The sequence below is a fragment of the Rhinolophus sinicus genome, linkage group LG15 (assembly GCF_036562045.2).
Source record: "Rhinolophus sinicus isolate RSC01 linkage group LG15, ASM3656204v1, whole genome shotgun sequence".
In the NCBI taxonomy this organism is placed as follows: Eukaryota; Metazoa; Chordata; class Mammalia; order Chiroptera; family Rhinolophidae; genus Rhinolophus; species Rhinolophus sinicus.
The window spans coordinates 42923938-42945256 of NC_133764.1; the positions used below are offsets into that span (position 1 = coordinate 42923938).

At 39.0% G+C, this 21319-nt stretch overlaps 1 protein-coding gene across 1 annotated transcript in view; it reads right to left on the reverse strand.

Annotated features, from left to right (window-relative positions):
• UTP18 (UTP18 small subunit processome component) overlaps positions 1-21319 on the reverse strand; it is a 31641-nt gene that overhangs the window by 8231 nt on the left and 2091 nt on the right. Inside the window, exons 2-10 of the mRNA XM_019731015.2 lie at positions 20571-20683; positions 19018-19116; positions 16558-16625; positions 12574-12662; positions 10696-10821; positions 10420-10594; positions 6190-6290; positions 5836-5926; positions 3201-3324 (exon numbers count right to left, since the gene is read on the reverse strand). Coding sequence (XP_019586574.2) covers positions 3201-3324; positions 5836-5926; positions 6190-6290; positions 10420-10594; positions 10696-10821; positions 12574-12662; positions 16558-16625; positions 19018-19116; positions 20571-20683 — 986 coding nt within the window. The remainder of the gene's footprint in view (positions 1-3200; positions 3325-5835; positions 5927-6189; positions 6291-10419; positions 10595-10695; positions 10822-12573; positions 12663-16557; positions 16626-19017; positions 19117-20570; positions 20684-21319) is intronic.

Genomic DNA, 21319 nt, shown 5'->3' on the forward strand with positions numbered 1-21319 from the left:
CTCCAAAAAAACTTTTCCAGATGTTCATTTATAACAGCCTTCACCATTCCTTATACTCTTAAAAACACATCTCAACTGCAGCCCTTATGATGACTTGCCTGGTAAATAAATAGAGATAAATGCACAAATGTCCTCACCATGGGATCGTGAACTATACGATGGTGATGAGGCACTGTTCTTCTATCTCACAATCCCCAGCTCAATGCTCAATAAATGTTTTTTATGAATGAGAAAACCAGAGCAAAACACATCATTGAATAAAACAGGTTTTTCTTGCATTATAAACATACATGTCCTGAAAATTCTCTAGATGAAGTAAAAACCCATTTTAGATATTTAATGGGAGTACTAAACATTAAAGGACTATTAATCTCAGGCCCTAAATCATAATGAAGTTTACTTTCCTATAGCCCTGAAATATCCAGTATTCTTTTATAATAACATCCCAATATTTGGGGAGAAGACAGAACTGGGAACCAGACAATCTGAGTTCTAGATCCAACTCTACCAATTACCAGTTTAACGAGTAACAACCAATAAACAAAACTTAAATTACCTAACAGACCTCCGTTTCCTTATCAATAAAATGATTTCAGTTGTATCTTAGAGAACGCTTCAGAGCATCAATTCCTCAGAGCATCAATTCCCCGTCTATTAAATAAAGGGCTGTCCAGAACAATTTCCCAAGTATGTTCTAACACTGATGCCTGAATCAATGTGAAAACTTTCTAAAAATAAACAGCAATCCTTGGATTAAATAAAGCCATAAAAATGATAATGTAAATGAAAAGGGCTACTTACAACATTCTTAGCTCTTATTTCCCTATCAGAGAACTATAAATAGAAAAGCATCCACTTTGTCAGACACTGAATAAGAAGAGTTAACAGACACTAACAGATGAGTTTTAAAATCAAAGAAGGAGTTAATTCCCAGCAGTAGAGGACAAGACAAGAGTTTCACACCAGTTCTAGAATAGGGAAGGGGGAGGGAAGGAGGGAGCGGAAAGGGGAGAGCCCCAGCCACCCAGCCATCCAGCGAGCCAGCCAGGTGGGTTCAGGTTCTCCTTCGGCCTCTGGCTCTTTCACAACCAGCAACTATTCCCCACCTACCTGATAAAATCAGACAGTCCTTTAACAAGCCTTAAGGCCTTCCTTTACAAGTTTAACAATAAAAATCTAATAATGGTCTTTGACCAAGCACATCAGAATTCAATTACACTGAAAAGCAATTAAAATCAAATGAGTTTAAACTACTAATATTAAAGTTTTCCGTTTGGGCCCTTCAAAAGGGATTAATAAAAGTGATATTGATACAAAAAAAGAGGCAGAGATGAGAAAAAGACTAATCTCACAAATCCAAGTGAAGGTCATTTTTGTGCAGTTATTCTTGCACCAGAGAAGCAAAATCAGTTCAGCTTAAAATTAGCTACAATTGGTTTCCCTTCATTTGACAGGAAGCTTACTCCCAGAAGTTCTGCTAATTACAAATTGCTGCCAAGCGCACACTGCTCTGGCAAATGCAGGGTTCATCTGAGGCCTCCCTCCCTATAGGTTCGGCGTATAACTACAGTAACACAGGAAAGGGAGGGGCTTTATCCAGGGCACCCCAATACCAAGTTACCTGCCACTGTCCTACTGCCTATGGCAGATCGCGTGACACTGGCCTGGTCTACACACTCCACATCCTGATTCTATTTTCCTTTCCTCCTAGGTCCCAAAGGTATTAGCCAAACAATTTTCAAATGTGTTAGGGACATTTACAGGCAATTTCCCCAATTTCCATCTCGAAGGAGGGAGTAAGGTGGAGAGAATGGTGAGTGTGCTGTGCTTCTGGAAAGCAAGACCCACTTAGCCTCCCACCCAGGGAGGATCTGAAATCTCTTTACAGATCAATTATGTTTAGTCTAAGAAAGTCATAAAAATCCACTTCTGGAAGTTCTAAAATTACAGGTGCTGATTAATGGTTTAGCAGGTAAGATAGTTTAGAACAGGGGTGTCCAAACTTTTTTCAACGTTTTTCACCAAGGGCCATATGCAGTAAAATACACAAACAGCCGGGCCACTCACTCGAGGTGAAGTTCGTTATTGCCTCACTTGGTTTATTTAAGTAAACTAAATATATTTTTGGAATTTGCTGCGGGTCAATTAACAATGGATTGCGGACTGCAGTTGGCCCGCGGGCCGCAGTTTTGACAACCCTGGTTTAGAAGTACATGGTGGGGACAGAGCCAGGAGTGCAGTTTCCAGGCTCACAGGTAGAAAACGGCCATCAACTATGATTGCATGGCCATCAGCTGTGGCTAGTTGGCCCTCAGCCGTAACCAGTGAGCCATTGGCCACTAATATAACTGCTGTGGCTACGCTAGCAGAAAATGGGGGCTGGCAAGAAGATGGTGGCTGAGCTAGCAAGCGCGGATTGCAGTTAGCAAGGGAGTTGGTCGGTTAGCAGAGAAGTGGACAGCAGGTCGCACGTTGTGTGAATCCATCCTCCAGTGAGACTATAGTGATATGACTCCCCTACCTATGGCTCCGTGGGTGTTCCTTTTTGGCCTCACCACATCCTGCGTTCTTATGTGGGGAGCGGGAGCTGAGACCCCGCAGGCCGCCCCGCACAACAACATGTAAGTATCTAATGCCTCCCTCTCCCACTCTGCATCTTCAGAATCAAGCAGGGAATGAAGCTGTCTTTTCCTCAGTGTAATAACCATTTTTTCCAGTGATAACACAATAAAATGTTCTCGATAATATTTTCAAATTTTCTATAATACTAGCAATCCGTATTTCCAAGGAATGTGTTTTTGGTTGTATTGTACCAGCTAGCCAGATGAAGGCAAAAATGCTTTAAGTATCTTTAAGACTTAAACCCAACTTACCTTATTCTATTTCCTCATCGATGGCAAGTAGCTAAAATAGTAATAGGAAAACTTGATATGATCAAATGGATGTTTCAAATATAAGAAAAGATACAATGATGTAAAGCAGTTGAGTATTTTCTTTGCTAAAGAGCTGATAATCCACCATTAATATTATTAAACTTTGCATTAAGACGATAAAATGTAAAGGACCTGAGTTTACCGATTTCCTATTACTGAACAGTTTATAAACAGAAATACTTAAGCACCATCTAATATGTTCAATTCTCTCATATTTTCTCATTAGCACAGTGTGATGAAAAATTAAAAGAACCTCTCTTTACTTACCCACAAGCCACATACTGTCCATTCCTAGATGTGGCAATGCTCAATCCATATAAACTGCCTTCATCGACAAATCTGTTCAGACACTTTCTAGAGTTCACATCCCAAACATAAACTTCCCCATCCGCTGAAAGAAGGAGCCAAAAAAGGGTTTGGTTAATTTTGCTTAAAACTTGAAAGGCAAGTGAAATGACCAGTCTTAGTCCCTCTGTAATAGTACAAGGGACTACATATAAAAGCCTACTTACAATAAATATCCTAAGTCTAGAAAACTGGGCTGAAAATATTTCTTGCAACATTTCCATATACAGAAAATTACATCCTCAATTAGTCAGTAATAAACAATAGAGTAAATATCACAGTCTTGGCTTGAGTTGAGTTTTTAGAAAAAGCTTCTACATTTCACTCAGATAAATTATTGGAGTAAAATTTGGAAAAAAAAACACCCACCAGCACAGGTCTTCCAACATCTATCAATAGGTAGTAGAGCACCGATATGTAAAGCTAGGTGACATCAAACTGATAATCATGTTGACGATGGAGGAGGAGATGAAGAAGGAACTGATTTTAATTTAATTAAGAAGCTATGCATTAATTTATTACCAAGTCATTTAAATAAAAGCTAAATGTGAATAAGCACCAATAGTTTTGAGAAGGAAGAATGTGTGTACGACAGAAAAGAATACTAAATCTGAAGAGAACACAAATATTTTCCTAATTAAAAATGGCCGTCTATTGCCAAAACCCGTCCTTTTCTTTTTTCTCCCTCCGATAGCACTCGATACTGATGACCACTCTCTTCTCCACACCCACTATACATTTATTTCTATAACGACCCTCTACCTATCTCAAAGGTGGGTCCTCACTCACCTATTTCAGCTCTGCCTTTTCTGTGGATATTGCTCTAAAGTGCACTCTTCTATACTCTTACCCTCCCAATGAAAATTCAGTTAAGTCTCACTGTTTTAACTATTTCCTTAATAAATAAAATTTCCAGACTGGCATATGGGTTTAGGTAAGGTAGTAGTAAAGTATATTTGGAAAAATTTAATAGGGTCATTTTCCAAACCTTTCTGTTTGTCTGTAGGGTAATGGTACAATAAAAGGAGTTTAGAGATTAGCCTACCTAGCCACAGACTGAAATAGGGAGAGAGGGGATCAAGGGCAAGAAGATCATCTAGAAAGTAAGTCCGTCAAATGGTCCTGAGTTGATGAGGACTTAGGCAAGAGGCAATGACGAACCCGCAAGGAAACAAGAAGAAAAAACTGGTAAAGTTGAAAAGATAAAAGCTAAGTTCTTTCCTCAGCTCTCCTATCTCAAAACAGTTTTTGCTAAAGAGCTGATAAGCCACCATTAATATTATTAAACATTGCACTGAGATGATGAAATGTAAAGGACCTGAGTGTACATAACGATATGATGCCAATCACATAAACTACTCCTTTCAGAAGAAGAAAAGGAGGCGAAAAGAGGATGGGAGCGAGCAACAAGCAAAACATAGGCAGGCAGCCTCTAACTTACCAAGGCCCAAGTTTTGATTATGCTATTCCTGCTTTTAGGACCTTTCTTATGGTAAATTTGACCTCCCCCGCAGTGACCAAATCTGTAAATATCTTACATCTACATCCAATTCATATACCAAATTTTAGTACCTCTGCTGACCTCTTCTCCACCTCTTCTCCCCCACTCTGACTCTCCCAGTATCCAAGGGCCATTTCATTAGGAACATTACTCTGAACCAATATTTATTCCTTGCCTCTCAGAAAACCCAGCATAACACAGGGAATACAGATGCTGCTGCTCTTATGTTAGTTGATTATGAAATATAAATGTAAGTAACTCAACTTTGTGAAACTTTGATTCTGGCTCAAAACCAAAACAAAAATTAAAGTTAATGCTCAAGTTAATCCTTTTTTTAAAAGTTTTTTTTTTTAAGTTTTTAAAACTTAAAATATATATATACATACATGCTGTATTATCAAATGCTCCTTGCTGGGGTAAAATAAAAACTTCGCTAAAAAGCCCTGCATAGATTGCATAGTGGTTCTCACCAGCAGAATCACTCTAATGTCTCCCGCTATCAAACAGCATGGGCTACACTGAGACTGAGAAGCCCCCAAAATCCTTTAGGAAGGGGAACAAGAGTCAAAGATGACACAGGACATTTGGATAGGCAGAAGAGCAGGAAAGCACGAGATACGAGACCATCAGGGATGACAAAGAGTTGGTCCACAGTACTACAGAAATGTCATTGAGAATGAAATCTAAATTGTTTTCAGTCAATAATGAAAAAATTCCAAATATTATCCAAGTCAAAAGGGGCTAAAAGAAAAGGAGTGATGATTCTAAGTAACTTTCAAAAAGAAAGTCTTAGAATGAATCATCTTTTTAAATAAGCATTTTCTTTCCATCTTCTCCCCAGACATGTTAGCAGTGTATGAAATGCACTGCTATCAGCCCTTCACTATTATTAGTTCATCAATAAGGCCAATGGCAACCAAAAATGCATTCGAAACACAAAACTGATTCTCTTACTAAAACAAGACAGTCTAAAATCAAACAGTTTTTGGTTAAATTTGAAATGTAAACACATTCAAAGCTTCCAAGAAGCCTCAGATCATCCCGTCATTAACTTACCGGAAGAGGCGAATACTTTCTTACTATCTGAAGAGAACGTGGACGCTGCAATCCTTCCATTGATTTTCATGCTACTAATCAATTCTCTAGTCTAAAAGAATCATAAATATTACTTATCAAATTGTTAGGAGGTGCACAGAAAAATCACACTGTATAGAAAACAATCTAGTTCTCTATTTTGTAGCACCTACTTGATTTTGTTTTTCCCTATACTCAGTTCTCCCCCAACTGCCCACAACTTCTCCCCAAGTCCTCCTGTGCTCCTCTACCTGAGATGTAGAGGTAAGGACACACGAGTTACGGTACACCGATATCTTATTCTACCAGAACAAGCAATAACTACTCATGTTTCACCTTCATTGACAGCAAATGAAAATATCCAGCAACACCATTTATAAGCAAGAAGGACCCATCCGGGGAGACTTCAAAGCTCCTCACTATCTTCTCTTTCAAACCTAAAAAAGGAAGATGAAACAATTAAATAAAGACTAATATGGTTTTTAATAAAGCTATCTTTCATTGACAATTCGGAGTTTTTGACCTTTTAAAGTACCTAAGTGCCTCAAATTAAATAAAACCTAGGCTCAAACATTGAATAAGTCTGCATTAATTAATAATGTAATATAATATAACACCAGGTCTTATATTAATTTTTGCTCCAAGAGACGCATTAGAGCTGATTGCCCAGCTAGGTCTTAATTTCAGGGAAACACGGTACTAAACATCCCATGATGAATGGGGGTCTAATCCTCAACACAAGGCATCAGTGTATTGAAGAGTTAATTAGCTTCTCAAGATGTTACTCATGTAATCAAGTCACATGAGCTAGGTATATAAACCAGAGTCAATATACTTATTTATAAAGGGACACGCCCTATTTCCGTGCCTAAAAGGCTCATACTGACTATGCAGAAGGCTCCTGATAACAGATTGCTTAGAGAGCCAAGTTACTCATTAAAAAGTTACCTACTAGAAAGGATACATAAAGAATGAGTGTTAACTGGCTCCCTCCGGGGAAGAGAAGTAGGTGGCCAGGGAGACGGAGCAGAAGAGACTTTTCACTACCCTCACATTTTTAAGCAATGGATTTTTGCACCATGTGAACAGACTGCCTAGTCAAAAAGAAATTGTGTTGTGTGTTTTTTTTAATTTTAAGTTGCTAAGTTAAAATATTAATCAGAGAAAAGGAATTTAGAAAAATCTAGTGAAGAGCCCTTGATCCCCTACAGGAAAATAAAAGCTGAGGCTCCTACAGACCATCTCTACCCTATTAACAGTCTTTGTCTAGATCAGGGGTGTCCAAACTTTTTTCAACGTTTTTCACCAAGGGCCATATGCAGTAAAATACACAAACAGCCGGGCCACTCACTCGAGGTGAAGTACATATTGCCTCACCTGGTTTATTTAAGTAAACTAAATGTATTTTTGGAATTTGCTGCGGGCCAATAAAAAATGGATCGCAGGCCGCAGTTTGGACATCCCTGGTCTAGATGGTCCACTACTACAAACTGGGCCTCCCACGCTAGTCCTGCTCCCAGGGATGACACCCTAGGTCCCTTGATTGGAATCAATACACACAGTATTTCCAGTCACTGGGGTTGCTTCTGCTGATGACCAGTCTCCTTCACATCGACTCTATTCCTATTAAGTAATTTTCTTAAGAATTTCCAAATGCTGAAAAAACTTTAGCATTTAGCACATTATTGACTGCAATATGTAGACAAAGATCCAAAAAATTAGGAAAACAGTGTTCCAGGGAGACTAGTTCTGGCAGTGTGAGGCAACAGCTGGAAACCCCTGCAGACCTAATTGTAATGGCACAGTAAGAGGTAGCGTGAATGAGAGACTAAAAACTGCTCAACTGGAAGCCCATGGCTGGGGACCACTGCCACCCTGGCAGGACAGACTGCACAAGTATCAACACAGCAACACTGAGCCAAGTTCCCTAAACCTGTGCGGAACCCGTGTGAACTCGGACCCAGGGTGGCAGCAACAGAGGCCAAATGCCAGATGACACATCACACAGGCCGCTGCTCTGTACCTGCAGGTGGCTGGAAGACCTTTTGCACTTGGCCTGAGTAATTCTGTTGTTTTGGGGCAATTCAGGAGAGGGGTTGTCTTCAAGAAGGACTATTAGAATTCCGACAAATAAGGACAGGTAGTTGCTTTGGCAATGAATTGCAAAAATACAAAAGATAACTGTATTTTCATCCAAAGCTTACAATGTATTATTAGTTATATGTACCCATGTAGCATTTTGCTTCTAACCTCACAAAAATTACCGATAAGAAATGTTAGTGTCAGTATTATAATGGCTTTTTACGATTACTGGACCTTTCAAAATAGAAGCCAGATAAAATTTTTAATATGGCCAAGGCAAAGAAAATATAATGCTCTAAAGATGTCAGATACAAATCTTTTTATAGATTTATAAGTTTTAGGTGAACTGCTGACAACTGGTAAGAAAAGGAATGTCCAATTTAATTAGAACAGAGCCGAATTCCACGGTACAAGTGGATGATTGTGATCAGATTATATGCCATGCCCAACAATGGCAGCAGTTAACATTTATTGAGCATTTACCATGTGGCAGGTCCTAAGTTAGGAGCTTTAAAACATTATCTCTTTTGATATTTATGGCTGACTTTACAGAAAGAGAAAACTGAAGCTCAGGGATTACCTTACTATAATGCCTATAATCAAAATGGCTGCTTGACCAACTAATTTGATTCTCAAATGGTCAAATTCTAGAGTTTGAACTGAGGTTTTTAACCTTTTTTGTGCCAGGCGCCCTTTGGCAATTTGGTGAAGCATATGATCCTCTTCTCAAACTAATGGTGTTCCAAACATCCATAACTGAAGGAAATGCTGAATTTCAGTTAGAGGTTAGTCAAAATAAAGACGTAATGTTTTTTCCCATCCAACTTTATAGGCCCCTGACTTATATCCAGAGAATTCTGAGAGTCCATGGACCCCACATTATGAACCCCTGGTTGTGAACCCCAACAAATTAATGGAACAAATGCACTATTTGCATCAATTCTGTAGTCTTCATGTTTCAAATTTGCATACATATAAGGGCTTGCATCTCCTAACTAGTTGGCAATTTTCTCCCCTTATTCTAACGTCTTTAATTAATTTCTTGAGTTATAGTGTTTTATAATGATGAGAGACTGAGAATAGTGTTCAATAGCATACTACCACAAAAATAAATATGTTTATCATTACTATTATTATCAGTATTATTACCAAGCTATGCTTATTGAGGAAAGAGGAGAAAGGAAAATACTGAGAGGCAAAGAGAAATGCTATGTCTGTCTCAGAAGAAGCCGGTGATCAGATACACCTTCCAGCACACCTGCAGATCCACGGTAAACATCACTACCTGTATCTTGACCAAGCCCTGGTTTATTTTCCCCAAGATGCCAGGAAGAACCAAAGCCCATTCCTTTTGATTGGTGGAATGATATGTAAAAATAATGATTATATAATGTTTTCTATTTCAAGACAGAAGATGGTTTAAGGCTTTTCAACTCGAAATAAGGTCCATGGAGCATCAGCATCACCCGAGAGCTTGTTAGAAACGCAGATCAGTCCCCACCTCAGACCCAGGGAATTAGAATCTGCATTTTAACAAGGTCCCCAGGTGATTCACCTGCACATACATGTCTGACAAGCACTGGTTTAAAGCCGGATTACATCCACTAAGAACCTACTTGGAAAGGACCACTAAAGGTGACGAGGAATACAGCAAAGGGAAAATTGGAAACACTGAAAATGAACATCCTAAGTATGTCTAAAATTGGCCTTACTCACTTTCAACCACTAGCAGCAAAGGCTGCACAGAGCTACCCGTGTCCTTCACAGCCCCCCACATACACAGTGTAACAGAGAAACTGCCTGTGAGCTGCTGAATATGCCAACGCCTCACGCAGGATTTATAATGTTCACCCAGCCAACCTCATTACAAGGCCTTTGGTTCCCAAAGGATTCATGAAGGTATCACTACATTTTGTGGTGACGGAGTAGGGAAATACAGGGGAAGAATGGGTAAGGCAGAAGAAACAAACATTTCTAACCAATAAAATGTTTATTTTTTAAGTAGTTTATTCTTGAAAATACATTACCACCTCCAAAAGCAGTGCTTTATTCCCTTTAACTGTAACCCAAAATTCTATCACAACAAACACCAGAAGAACTAGAGAGCATCCCAATTTCTAAAGATCAGAGGTGAAATAATTTGTCCCAGGAATTGAAACTCAGGTCTTCTACCTCCCAGGCTCATGCTCTTTCTGCTACATCAACGGTTAATTTTACAGCCAAGTATTAACAACTGCTTTTCTGTTCTAGATGGATATGTATTTCCAAATTAGGATTTTTCCCACAATAAGTGCTCAATACAAAGTCAGTTCACTGTTTTCAAACAATTTATCTCAACACAATGACATTTTCCAAATACTAAAACAAAAGGCACTTATTTTTAATATTTCTATGGGAAGGAAAATAAGTGATTGTAAATACTATGAAATGAACTCAGCTGCGGGCTGGAGGGCTGACCAGCTATGTGTTCAACAGAAACCTTACCTCTCACTTGGTGCACAGGAATTAACTTTCCAGCCAGCATGTCATAGACGTAAAGCACCTTGCTGTGGGTACTCGTGGCTAAAACCTCTTCTCCATTAGCACTAAAACAAGCCTTAAAGATTGGAAACTTTTCCAAATAGATGCTCTGGATTTTAGGATTTGTTTTTCCATCAACCTGTAAGGAAGTATAAAACATTCCTTTTGGTTATTTCCACAGACCCTGTATGCTGGTAGCAAACACTTTTTCACTACAAGTCTTCATGTAAAAATGCGTACCTGAAATAGTGATACAGAATTATCTAGTGCAGCAACCATCACCACCTGTGCACAAGGATGGAACTGCACAGACGAGATCCGAGCAGCAGTAGGACGTTCAGCATTAGCATGCTGGCAGTTCTTCATCTATGGGGGAAAAAAAGCTGCAATTTTATCAGTTCAAATGGATTAATATTATTTTCCGTAAAGCATAAAAAAAGACATTATAAAATAGTTTATATGTAGAAGAAAGTGCACTGGAATGGTAACCAGAAGACCACAGCTTTGCTACCAACTAGCAAGTCATTTTACTATACAGTAACCCGTTTTTACCACGTTGCAAATGAGAGAATTAAATCAGTAAGGTCTTGAAGCCCCAGGATATAGTCATTTCCCCAAGACACTCCTATTTGGGTTAGGAGACTGACTTGCAGGGCAATTTTACTTAAAACTCTTATGTTGGCATCTTTGCATTCATGGCACAAAATAAGAGGCACTGTGTAATTGCCCCCATGGTTCTATGGCCGGCACAAGTTGCTTATGTTCTCCAGGGTACATAGTTCTTAGTTTAAAGCAGGGGTGTCAAAACTGCGGCCCACAGGCCAACTGCAGTCCGCAATCCATTGTTAATTGGCCTGCAGCAAATTGCAAAAATATATTTAGTTTACTTAAATAAACCAGGTGAGGTAATACGTACTTCACCTCGAGTGAGTGGCCCGGCTGTCTGTGTATTTTACCGCATATGGCCCTTGGTAAAAAACGTTGAAAAAAGTTTGGACACCACTGGTTTAAAGCAATGATGCTCTCATGCATCATTTGGACCATTTTCAGTTATTTCTTTGTTTTTACAGGTTTTTCCCTCTGCATGAAAAATTCAATTATATAGAAAACAAAGTATTACATGTATGCTTTGTTTGTAACCACGGAAGTTAAATGTTGATGGTGACTACATTTTCAGTGGAGGTGACTTCACCCTATGAGGAGCTCAATGAATTGTCTTAAGGTGGGAGCAGACAGAATCACGGTTTCCTAATACTTTACCATCACAGGGTCCCCTTCCCCATCTAAATACACATGCCACCATTTTATAATGGGGAAAATATCTATGTCAGAGAGAAATCTGTTCACTTGACAGACATTGAACTGAAGCACTGTACTGAGTACACACTTGGTTACCACAGTGAACAAACTAACACGATGAGGAGTTAGAAAGCCACTGGTGTAGGCCACTTTAGATAGGATATCCAGGAAAGGCCTTTCTACGGTGTCATGTGAGCAGAATGGTAATGAGTTGACCATTAGCAGTGCTTGAAGAACACACAGGCAGAAGGAAGAGCAAAGGTTCTGAGACAAGGAATGATTTGGCACATTCAAGAAACAGAAAGGCCTGCATGGCTTGAGGAGGAAATATGGGAAAAAAGGTCTGAGACGAAGTTTTAGGTAGGCAGAAGCCAGATCGTGAAGGGCAGTGATAAGGAATTCAAAAGTTTTCAAAAAGCAATGAAAAGTGATACCACCTGATGTTTTATTTTTAAAAGATCCCTCTGGCTACTACATGAAGAGTTTAGGAGAAAGTAAAGTGGAAGTGGGACTAGTGACAAAGCTATTGCAGTGTACCACGTGGCAGATGACAGCAGTATGAACCAGGGCAGGGCCAACAGAAATAAAGAGAAATGCAAAAGGAGAAACCAAATAGGATTCCTAAAAGATTTCTAGGGACAAAATTTAACCCTCTTAAACATTTTTGATTAAAAAAAAAGAAAACTAGTATAAGTATTGACCAAGGCAAAATGACAGCAAACACATTTAATCCCACAGATAGAAGGAATCCTGTAACTGGGAAACATACTGGATTTCAGAGGTAATTAGCTAAACAGGCCCAACTTCACTGACGCTCACCTTTAAGATTCCTTTAGGAAGAGAAGTTGATGTGGATATGAAATTCCCAGTCCTTTGCAACAAATCATCTTCATCCTCTTCACTTTCATCTAAGTCAAACAAACCCACAAGGCCGATCTTTAGAATCAATGAGATGACCATTACCTACCCCAAACATGTAGAGTTCAAACTTCAAATCCCTTTCCAGCCTCCCAACCTCAACCACTTTCTTTAAGCTTCAATTAGTAAAACTAAAACAGCAAAACAAATTTGAAGGAAAGGAACAAGATGACACAGAGCTCAGTATATATGGTTAAAATCAAAGCCTGACTCTGGAATGAAAGACGCGTTCAACGAAGGTGACTAAAGGAAGATGAAATGAAGTTGAAATAAAGTCACAGCATTTAATTTAAAAAGACCTTTTTAACTGTGGCAAATTTGGCAAATAGGGTGGCCAGCAGACCCAGCTTAACAATTAACATGCAGAAGAGCTAGAACTTTTAGTTGACTGAAAGATCAATGTCAGCAAACTGTATATCAGAACTTCAAAGAGAGCTAATAGGGCTGCTTTTCCTAGGAGATGACAGACCATTCTAGAAAAGACAGCTGAGAAGCTGAGCAGTTTTTAAAACACTGTTGCGGCTAAGAGGGTAAAAATCAGCACTAAAAGTCCACTGAAGTTCTTGGTGTGTGTGTGGGGGGGGGGGGGTATGGTAAACACCAGGCTTTGGATTGGGGACACAAAAGGCTACACCTTGAATTAAGGGTGAAATAAAAACATTATGAGAAAATCTTCCAGGAACTGAAAATCCAGCTTTGAATCCTCACAATCTCTCACTGGAATAAGTTCTGAGACTGCTAGTGCCCCCTGCCCCACCCCCCACCTAGGAACAAATACAGTTCACCCTTGAACAACACAGGTTTGAACTACGCAAGTCAATTGAACAAAATCCACATATACGTGGACCCACACAGTTCAAACTTGCATTGTTCAACTGTATACAAATTCTCTGGAGAAAGATATCATTGTCCTAGGTTTCTAGTCAATACGATTTTTCATATGCAATGTTCAGCACTCAATGAAATATATCCAGGTCAAGATAATTTGACTGAAAACCTAAGGAATAACAGACAATCTTCACAGGAGCTCTAGATAGTGGAGTTATCAGACATAAACCAAAAACATTATATTTAATATGTTTTTAGAATAACGAAAGACAAGATTCAAGAACTGACCTAGAGAAATTAATTTTAAGATCCCAAATGGTATTTTTTAACAGTATATTAAAATTAGTTAGAGAATTAATGGTGTGGAAAATGGATCAGAAAGAATATCCAGACTAAAGTACAGAAAGGAAAAAGATAGAAAATACAGAAAAGAACACAGAATATGTTTTTAAAAAATTTTAACATACATGTAAAAGAACACAGAATATGTTTTAAAAAATTTTAACATACATGTAATCGGTAGACTAAAACAGAAATATCTGAAGAGATAATAGGTAAGTCTTTCCAAAACTTAAAAAGACATCAAGCAATTTTAAAAGCACTATAAAAACCACCAATTAGAATAACAAAGCAAGCAAAAAAGATGGGGGGGTGGAGGGGCACACAAATTAACAAAATAGCAACAATAAAACAATACATAATACTAAGGAATTACTGCTGATTTTTGAGCTGTATGATAATAGCATTGTAGTTAGGTTTCAAGGGGAGAGTACTTCTCTTTTACACTCAGGGAAGTTTTAATGATAAAAACAACACCTGACATGTTGGTGAAAACTGTGACGCTGTGTCCTAGTCACCAGTCTGCCAATAAGAAACACACCTTGGACAAGCTGATTTTACCTTTTTGAATCTCACTCTCCTCACATGTAAAATGAATGACTCCAACTAGGGTACCCCAGATGGCAGCACACTGGCTCACTGCTGACCTGATCTATTTCCTTTTTCTCCTGGGCACAAAGTCACATTACATTTCCTGGTATCCCATGCAGTTAGTGTGGTCTCATGACTGAGCTCTGGCCAATACACTGTAGGTGAAAGTATCATATACCACTCCCACAACAGGCCAATAAAAACCTCCCTTGGGTGAGCCTCTCTCTCTTCCCCGATAAGCCAACAGGATGTGAACACCTTAGGCAACTTTGAAAGACCCAGCCTGAAGATGGCAGAACCTCTATAATCTTGGGTCCTTGAAGTAGATAATCACCTTCTCACTCCCCAATTTTACTCACATAAAAAAACAACTTCTACTGGATTAAGCTACTAGGACCTGGGAAATTTTCTATTTCAACTGCTAGCATAACCTTACCTATAATTGCATGGATCTAAAATGTTGTGATTCTATGAAAGCAGCATTCTAAGATGGATAATAAAATTATATTTTGCCCAGGAGGGCAAACTGGTGACCCAGGGTACAGAAATTATGTCATGTAAAAAAAAGGTTAAATGACAAGGGATATTTGACACTTTGAAAAACAAACTTGGGGCCGGCCCAGTGGCTCAGGTGGTTGGAGGGCCCTGTGCTCCTAACGCCGAAGTTGCTGGGCCGATTCCCACATGGGCCAGTGAGCTGCGCCCTCTACAGCCAAGATTGTGAACAACGGCTCTCCCTAGAGTGGGGCTGCCGCCGGCTACCTTGTGCCACTATGAGTGGCCAGCAACCAACCATCGGTGGGCTGCTGTGCTGCCATGAACGGCCAGCAGCCAGCGCAAGTGGCTGGCAGCCGGCAAGAGCTGCCGTGAGCCATCGACCGTGGTGACCGACTGCCTCAGCCGGGGGGAGCGCAACGCTCACAATACCAGCACGGGCCAGGGAGCTGTGTCCTACACAACTAGACTGAGAAACACTGGCTTGAACGAGAGTAAGGCAGGCAGAAGAAAAGGGGGTGGTGGGGAACTTGGACAGAGATTTCTCAAATAACAGAAGAGTTTTAAATGAAAGAAAGTTAAGATTATGTATTTTCAAAACGTAGGACTACAGAGTGTAGGGAGGTAAATTTCAAAACAGGAAAAAATCCTAACAATTAGTTCTTAAAGAAAAGAGAAGGGGAAGAAAGAGTACAACATTATTTGATACATTTCAGCAGAGGCTAAATTATCACCTAAGAGATGCTGTAGAAAAGATTCTTGCAGTGGACAGTCAGGCTACATCACTAAGATGCCTTAGACCTCTACAAGTCTCTGGCTGGAAACCAGAAGGTAAATGTCTACTTAATAACAGATTGAGTTTTCCAATGTAATTATGTACAACTGGCTCCTTGTATGGGCTCCCTGTACATGAGTACCAGAGGACTGACAGGGATGGGGAGAAGGGAGGGAGAGGTGGTGGTGGTAATCCAACAGAAACTCATCAGATATCAAGGACGCTAAGGAAGGAGCTCCTGCATTGTGTTGGAGGATATACTCTAGACTCCCTAATTTCACAGGTCAAGTCCAAGTCTAAAATATATAACTGCAAGCACATAATTCAGATCTTGGCTAAACCACCCATAGTTACAATATAAGTAAAGGATCTAAAAAGCAGAACAGTTATAGTACAAGCCAAACTTAAAACCTGGAGTTGAAAAATAAGTTTTTCTAAAGTGACTGATCATCTGGGCCTGAACTGACATGTGCTCCTTAGATTTGAAAATACCCCATTTACTAACGGACGGCTAGATAAGCTGCCAATGTCTTTAGAAGGGACTGAATCAACAAGTAATAGTACTACTTATTTTTCCTTCATCCTATGACACCATGCAACATACTTCTGCTTAGAGGGGAAAAAAAAATCATAAAACTCATCCATTATCATCCTTACAGTGGAGAACATGCTATTAAGTAGACCTTACACTATTGGAAAAGGGCTTCCGTCAGAGAAATGAGACTTCAAAACCAGACCAAAAAAAGATATTAGAAACACCAGGTTTTAATGAGCCTCATGAGATAGCTCAAATAACAAACCAGCCCAGAGCAGGAATAGGGAGTTATTTACTGACTTAAACAGGTATCAACACTCACCATCTGAAGATGTGTTCTGCTTATTAGTCTCCACCCAGGCAGGTACTCCCCCCATGGCATGCTGGAATCTAAGCAAAATACGAAAAACTTTGGTAACCGTTACGTTCATTGAGATTGACACATTTAAAGAGTACAGGTTAGTTCATCCTTAAGGGCCTGTATAGAATCTCTTCCAGAGAAATTATTATCTTTAAGAACAGCAGGGAAGGGCTAACTCACACAGAATAGTCCCAACATGCTGACATTGGACACTTTCATGAACTTCTAACCCTCTAAACTAAGTCCTGTATAAAAAGACAAAAATAAATAAACTAGTCCTGTACACAAGACACCTGGATACATATTTGTTGTTAAGAATTTACATCTAGTTACATGGTTGTCTTATTTATTCATATTAACACATCCCAGGTCTTGGAACTAGGCAAAGAAGTCTCTTTGTGCTTATAACCCAATGCTGTAGTACACAGAGTACATGGTAGAACATGTCTGAAAGAAAATGACCAGACTGGTAACCGCATACAAAACTTCCATCATATAAATAAAATGGTTCCATCCTTGAAATAAAATGGGATTTTCACTCTGGACAAAGTAAGCTTTAGGAGAAGCATGATAGTTACATTCTGAAGAGCTGGTATCTAGAAAAGTGCAGTCATTCTAATTGTTTAATGCAGAAATACAGAGAAGCCCAGCAAACCAAGCCCACTAGCTATAAACAACCAAAAAACCTGACAAAAAGATATGAAACTGTTTTCAGAAATTAGACAACACGGGACTGTGGTCCCTGCAAGAAAGGAAACGACATGGTGAGCCCTACCATCACCAGGATGTCCCCCGAAGGCATTTTTTTTTAAAACCCTGGCACAGAGCCAATGAGAAAAAGATCAGATTTGAAAGAAAATGAGAACAACTAGAAATTAAGAGGCAGTGGACTGTAGAAGAGAAAGAGTTCCAGAAATCTGCATAGGAGTCTGCAGATACTTTTGCTGAATACTAAGCTGCACATTCACAGGATGAAAACTCCATGAGGTCGTGCAAAGAAAGCTACTAGGGAGCTGTAAGTTGCACAATACCAAAGCTCAGACACTCAAGTTCCAACCAGTTAGAGGGAAGGTCCTCACTGAACACTCGGGGCATTCAGTAGAGATCCCAGAAAGGGCATGCCTTAGTAATGGAGCTAAACCAGCCCAGAGTATAATATGCTACTCTAGAACAGAGCTGAAAACAAATCTTGAAAGGATCAAACTGATCTCCAAGCCAATTAACTTCCTGCCAACACAAAGTTCAACACTCATTAAAAGCAAAATACAAAATCTAGACACTGACAACTTAACATTCACACTCCTCAGAATCCAATCAAAATTACCAGACATGCAGAGAAGCAGAAAACCATGGCCCATAATAAGTAGAAAAATCAGTCAACGGAAACACAGAATGACAGACATAAGAAAAGTAGCACACAAGAACTCTGAAATAGCTAATACAAATAGATTCAAGTCTTTAAAGGAAGCGTTCACATAACTAAAGGGAAAAATAGGAACTAAATAAAACTCAACAAGGTCTCAAGTGGAAAAGATCTTCTAAAGCTGAAAAATGTAATGCCTGAAATAATAGACTCACTAAATGGGCTTAACAGGTTCAAGACTACATATTACATGGTTTCATTTAGATGACACTCTGGAAAAGGCAAATCTGTAAGGATAGAAAACACATCAGTGGTGGTCAGGAGTTAGATAGGTTAAAAGCTGAGGAAAGAGGATAGACTACAAAGGGGTATAAGAGGATTTGGGGGGAGGGTGATGGCAATGGTCCACATTTTGATTCCTTAATTGTTGTGGTGCTTACATGACTATATGTGTTTAACAAAACCCATGAAGATACTTTAAGAGTGAATTTTACTGTGTGTACATTATACTTCAATAAACCTATTTTTTTTAAGTGATAATATGATAAACGTCTAGGATATTAAAAAGTATCACTTATAGGGGTGGCCGGTTAGCTCATTTGGTTACAGCATGGTGCTAATGACACCAAGGTTGCCAGTTCCATCCCCATATGGGCCACTATGAGCTGTGCCCTCCTTAAAAAAAAAAAAGTCACTATAAGCAAAAATAAAATATTTTTAAAGATTTTTAAAGATCTGTAAGTTTAAACTGGAAGAATCAATATGAAACCATTATTTTAAAACATACATTTATTTCCTGGCTCTGTTCAACTAAAAGAACCTAGAAGTTGTGAAAAAGAGATGGTTTACCATATACAAATGAAACAAGCAAGTAAGCAATACCATCACTGATTATATTTGGGTGGTGAGGTTACAATTTTTTTCCAGATATTTTTGGAATATACTAAAATTTAATCATTTGTCCCAATAGCACTGCTATTACAGCCAAAGACTGAGTGAATCAAAATAAACTGGTTATAAACACCTCCTGGTTAAATTGCATGAAAAAGGATACTTACTCTTCTTTAAGTCTTTTTTGAAGTTCATCTTTTGACAGTTTATTTTCACTGGCGTTTTTCATCATATCTTTCCGAAAACGATTGCTTATCATGTCAACCCTATAAAAAACAGAAGAGCATACTTTAAATGACTTTTAAAGAACCAACATAAATAGCTGTCGCCTTTAGTGGTTAGAGAAAACATTTAATTGAACAATATATGTCAAGATTTATAAGACCTGAACCATCTCAGACACACATTCTCCACTCTTCCCAAAACAGAAAGGAGTCTCCAATATTTCAGACCATCTAGTTTACTCTTTGAAGAACTAATATTTCAAGTTCATAATGACTTATCTAGACATGGCTTATGCCATTCACCTAAATAAATTCTAGGTAAAACAAAGAATATAAAAAAAAAAAAAAAAAAAACCTTAAAATACTACGAAGGAAGAATATAGGCAAACATTTCTCTCTCTCTGATGGACTTTTTACTGTTAAAAACAACAACAAAAAAAGGAAAAAAATTCACAGATTTGACTATCTAAAAATGTAAATACTCTGTCCGACAACATTAAAAACAAAATTAAAAGGCAAACAAGGCTGGGAGAAAAATCTACAATAAATTTGCCATATCAAGGTCTGAAATTCTCAGTATGTAAGGAGTTGATATAGCAAGATCATTAAGAAACAGTCTCATCCTGCCATTTGTGACAACATGAATGAACCTGGAGGACATAATGCTAGGTGAAATATGACAGGTACAAAGGAAAAATACTGAATGATCTCACTTATATAACCTAAAAAAAGTAAAACACATAGAAGCATAAAGTAGAATGGTGGTTACCAATGGTGATGAAGTGGGGGACATGGGGAGACGTTGGTCAAAAGGTACAAAGTTGCAGTTATGTAGGATGAATAAGCCTAGAGCGCTAATATACAGCATGACTACAGTTAATAAGACTGTATTGTATAGTACAAATTTACTAAGAGAATAGGTTTCAGGTGCTCTCAACACAAAAATGGTAATTATATGAGACAAATATGTTAATTAGCTTTGGAAATTATAGTTAATTCATATATGAACTATAATACATCCATTTAAAAATGTTTATACAGGTGTTTTTTTAAAGTGGGGAGAAAGGTGTGCAATATACTCATTCTCATCTATTCAAGTACATATTGTGCGTTATTAGCTAACTTTTCTTAGCCTTTTCTCGGTTTCAGGTATTATGCTAAGAGCTCTCCATACACTATCGTGTTTAATCTCAAAAGCCTTCTGACATAATTACTATCATCATTCCCATTTTATAAACTTGTCCATGGTCAGTTAGGAACTGGTCAAATTAGGAGGCAAACGCAAGTCTCGACTGCAAAGAAGAGAAGAGAGAGGGCCAACATGTTGAGTGGTTCTACCTTGGTGGCTGGATTAAGAATGACTTTTCCTATACTTTCCAACTATTTTTCAAATCTTCACATAATCATATATTCATAAAGAGAACTTTTTACAAAATGTGCAATATAATTTTGAAAAGTATTCAGAGGGATTCTGGAAGAAAAGTTAGGCAACTTACATTTCCTCATCTTCATCTTCTTCATCCACCCAAACTGGCTTCTTTTGAGGTGGAAAATTATCTTTTGCTTCATTCTCCACTTCAGAGTCACCTGAGTCTTCCTGTGTTTGAACCTTTAGAAGACAAAACGCTCTCAAGCACTGAATTTTTCACATCCAATGGTGGCAGACACACACATCTTGAAGTCAAATGGCTTGTAGAATGGTTTGCTTTTACAACCCTCTGATGAACTAGGACAGAATGCTACCACAGCAAATGCTGGAGACAGAATAGAAAATAAGATTAGAGAATGGCACCACAGGCCGAGCAGGTGAGGTAAGATGGAGCAGTCAAGGAGTGAAAGTCTACATGCTCACAGGAAAATACCAAGTAAGACAAGAACAACAAAGGAAGATGACTGATAAAGGGGGGGCAGGGTGGGAGACCCAGAACTCCAGAAATTAAGGGACCAGAGGCAAACTAGCATCAAAAATAAAATAACATGGCCGGCCCGGTGGCTCAGGCAGTTGGAGCTCCGTGCTCCCAACTCCGAAGGCTGCTGGTTCGATTCCCACATGGGCCAGTGGGCTCTCAACCACAAGGTTGCCAGTTCAATTCCTTGACTCCCGCAAGGGATGGTGGGCTCTGCCCCCTGCAACTAAGAATGAACACGGCACCTTGAGCTGAGCTGCCGCTGAGCTCTCGGATGGCTCAGTTGGTTGGAAGTTGTCCTCTCATCCACAAGGTTGCTGGTTGGGCTCCTGCGGGGG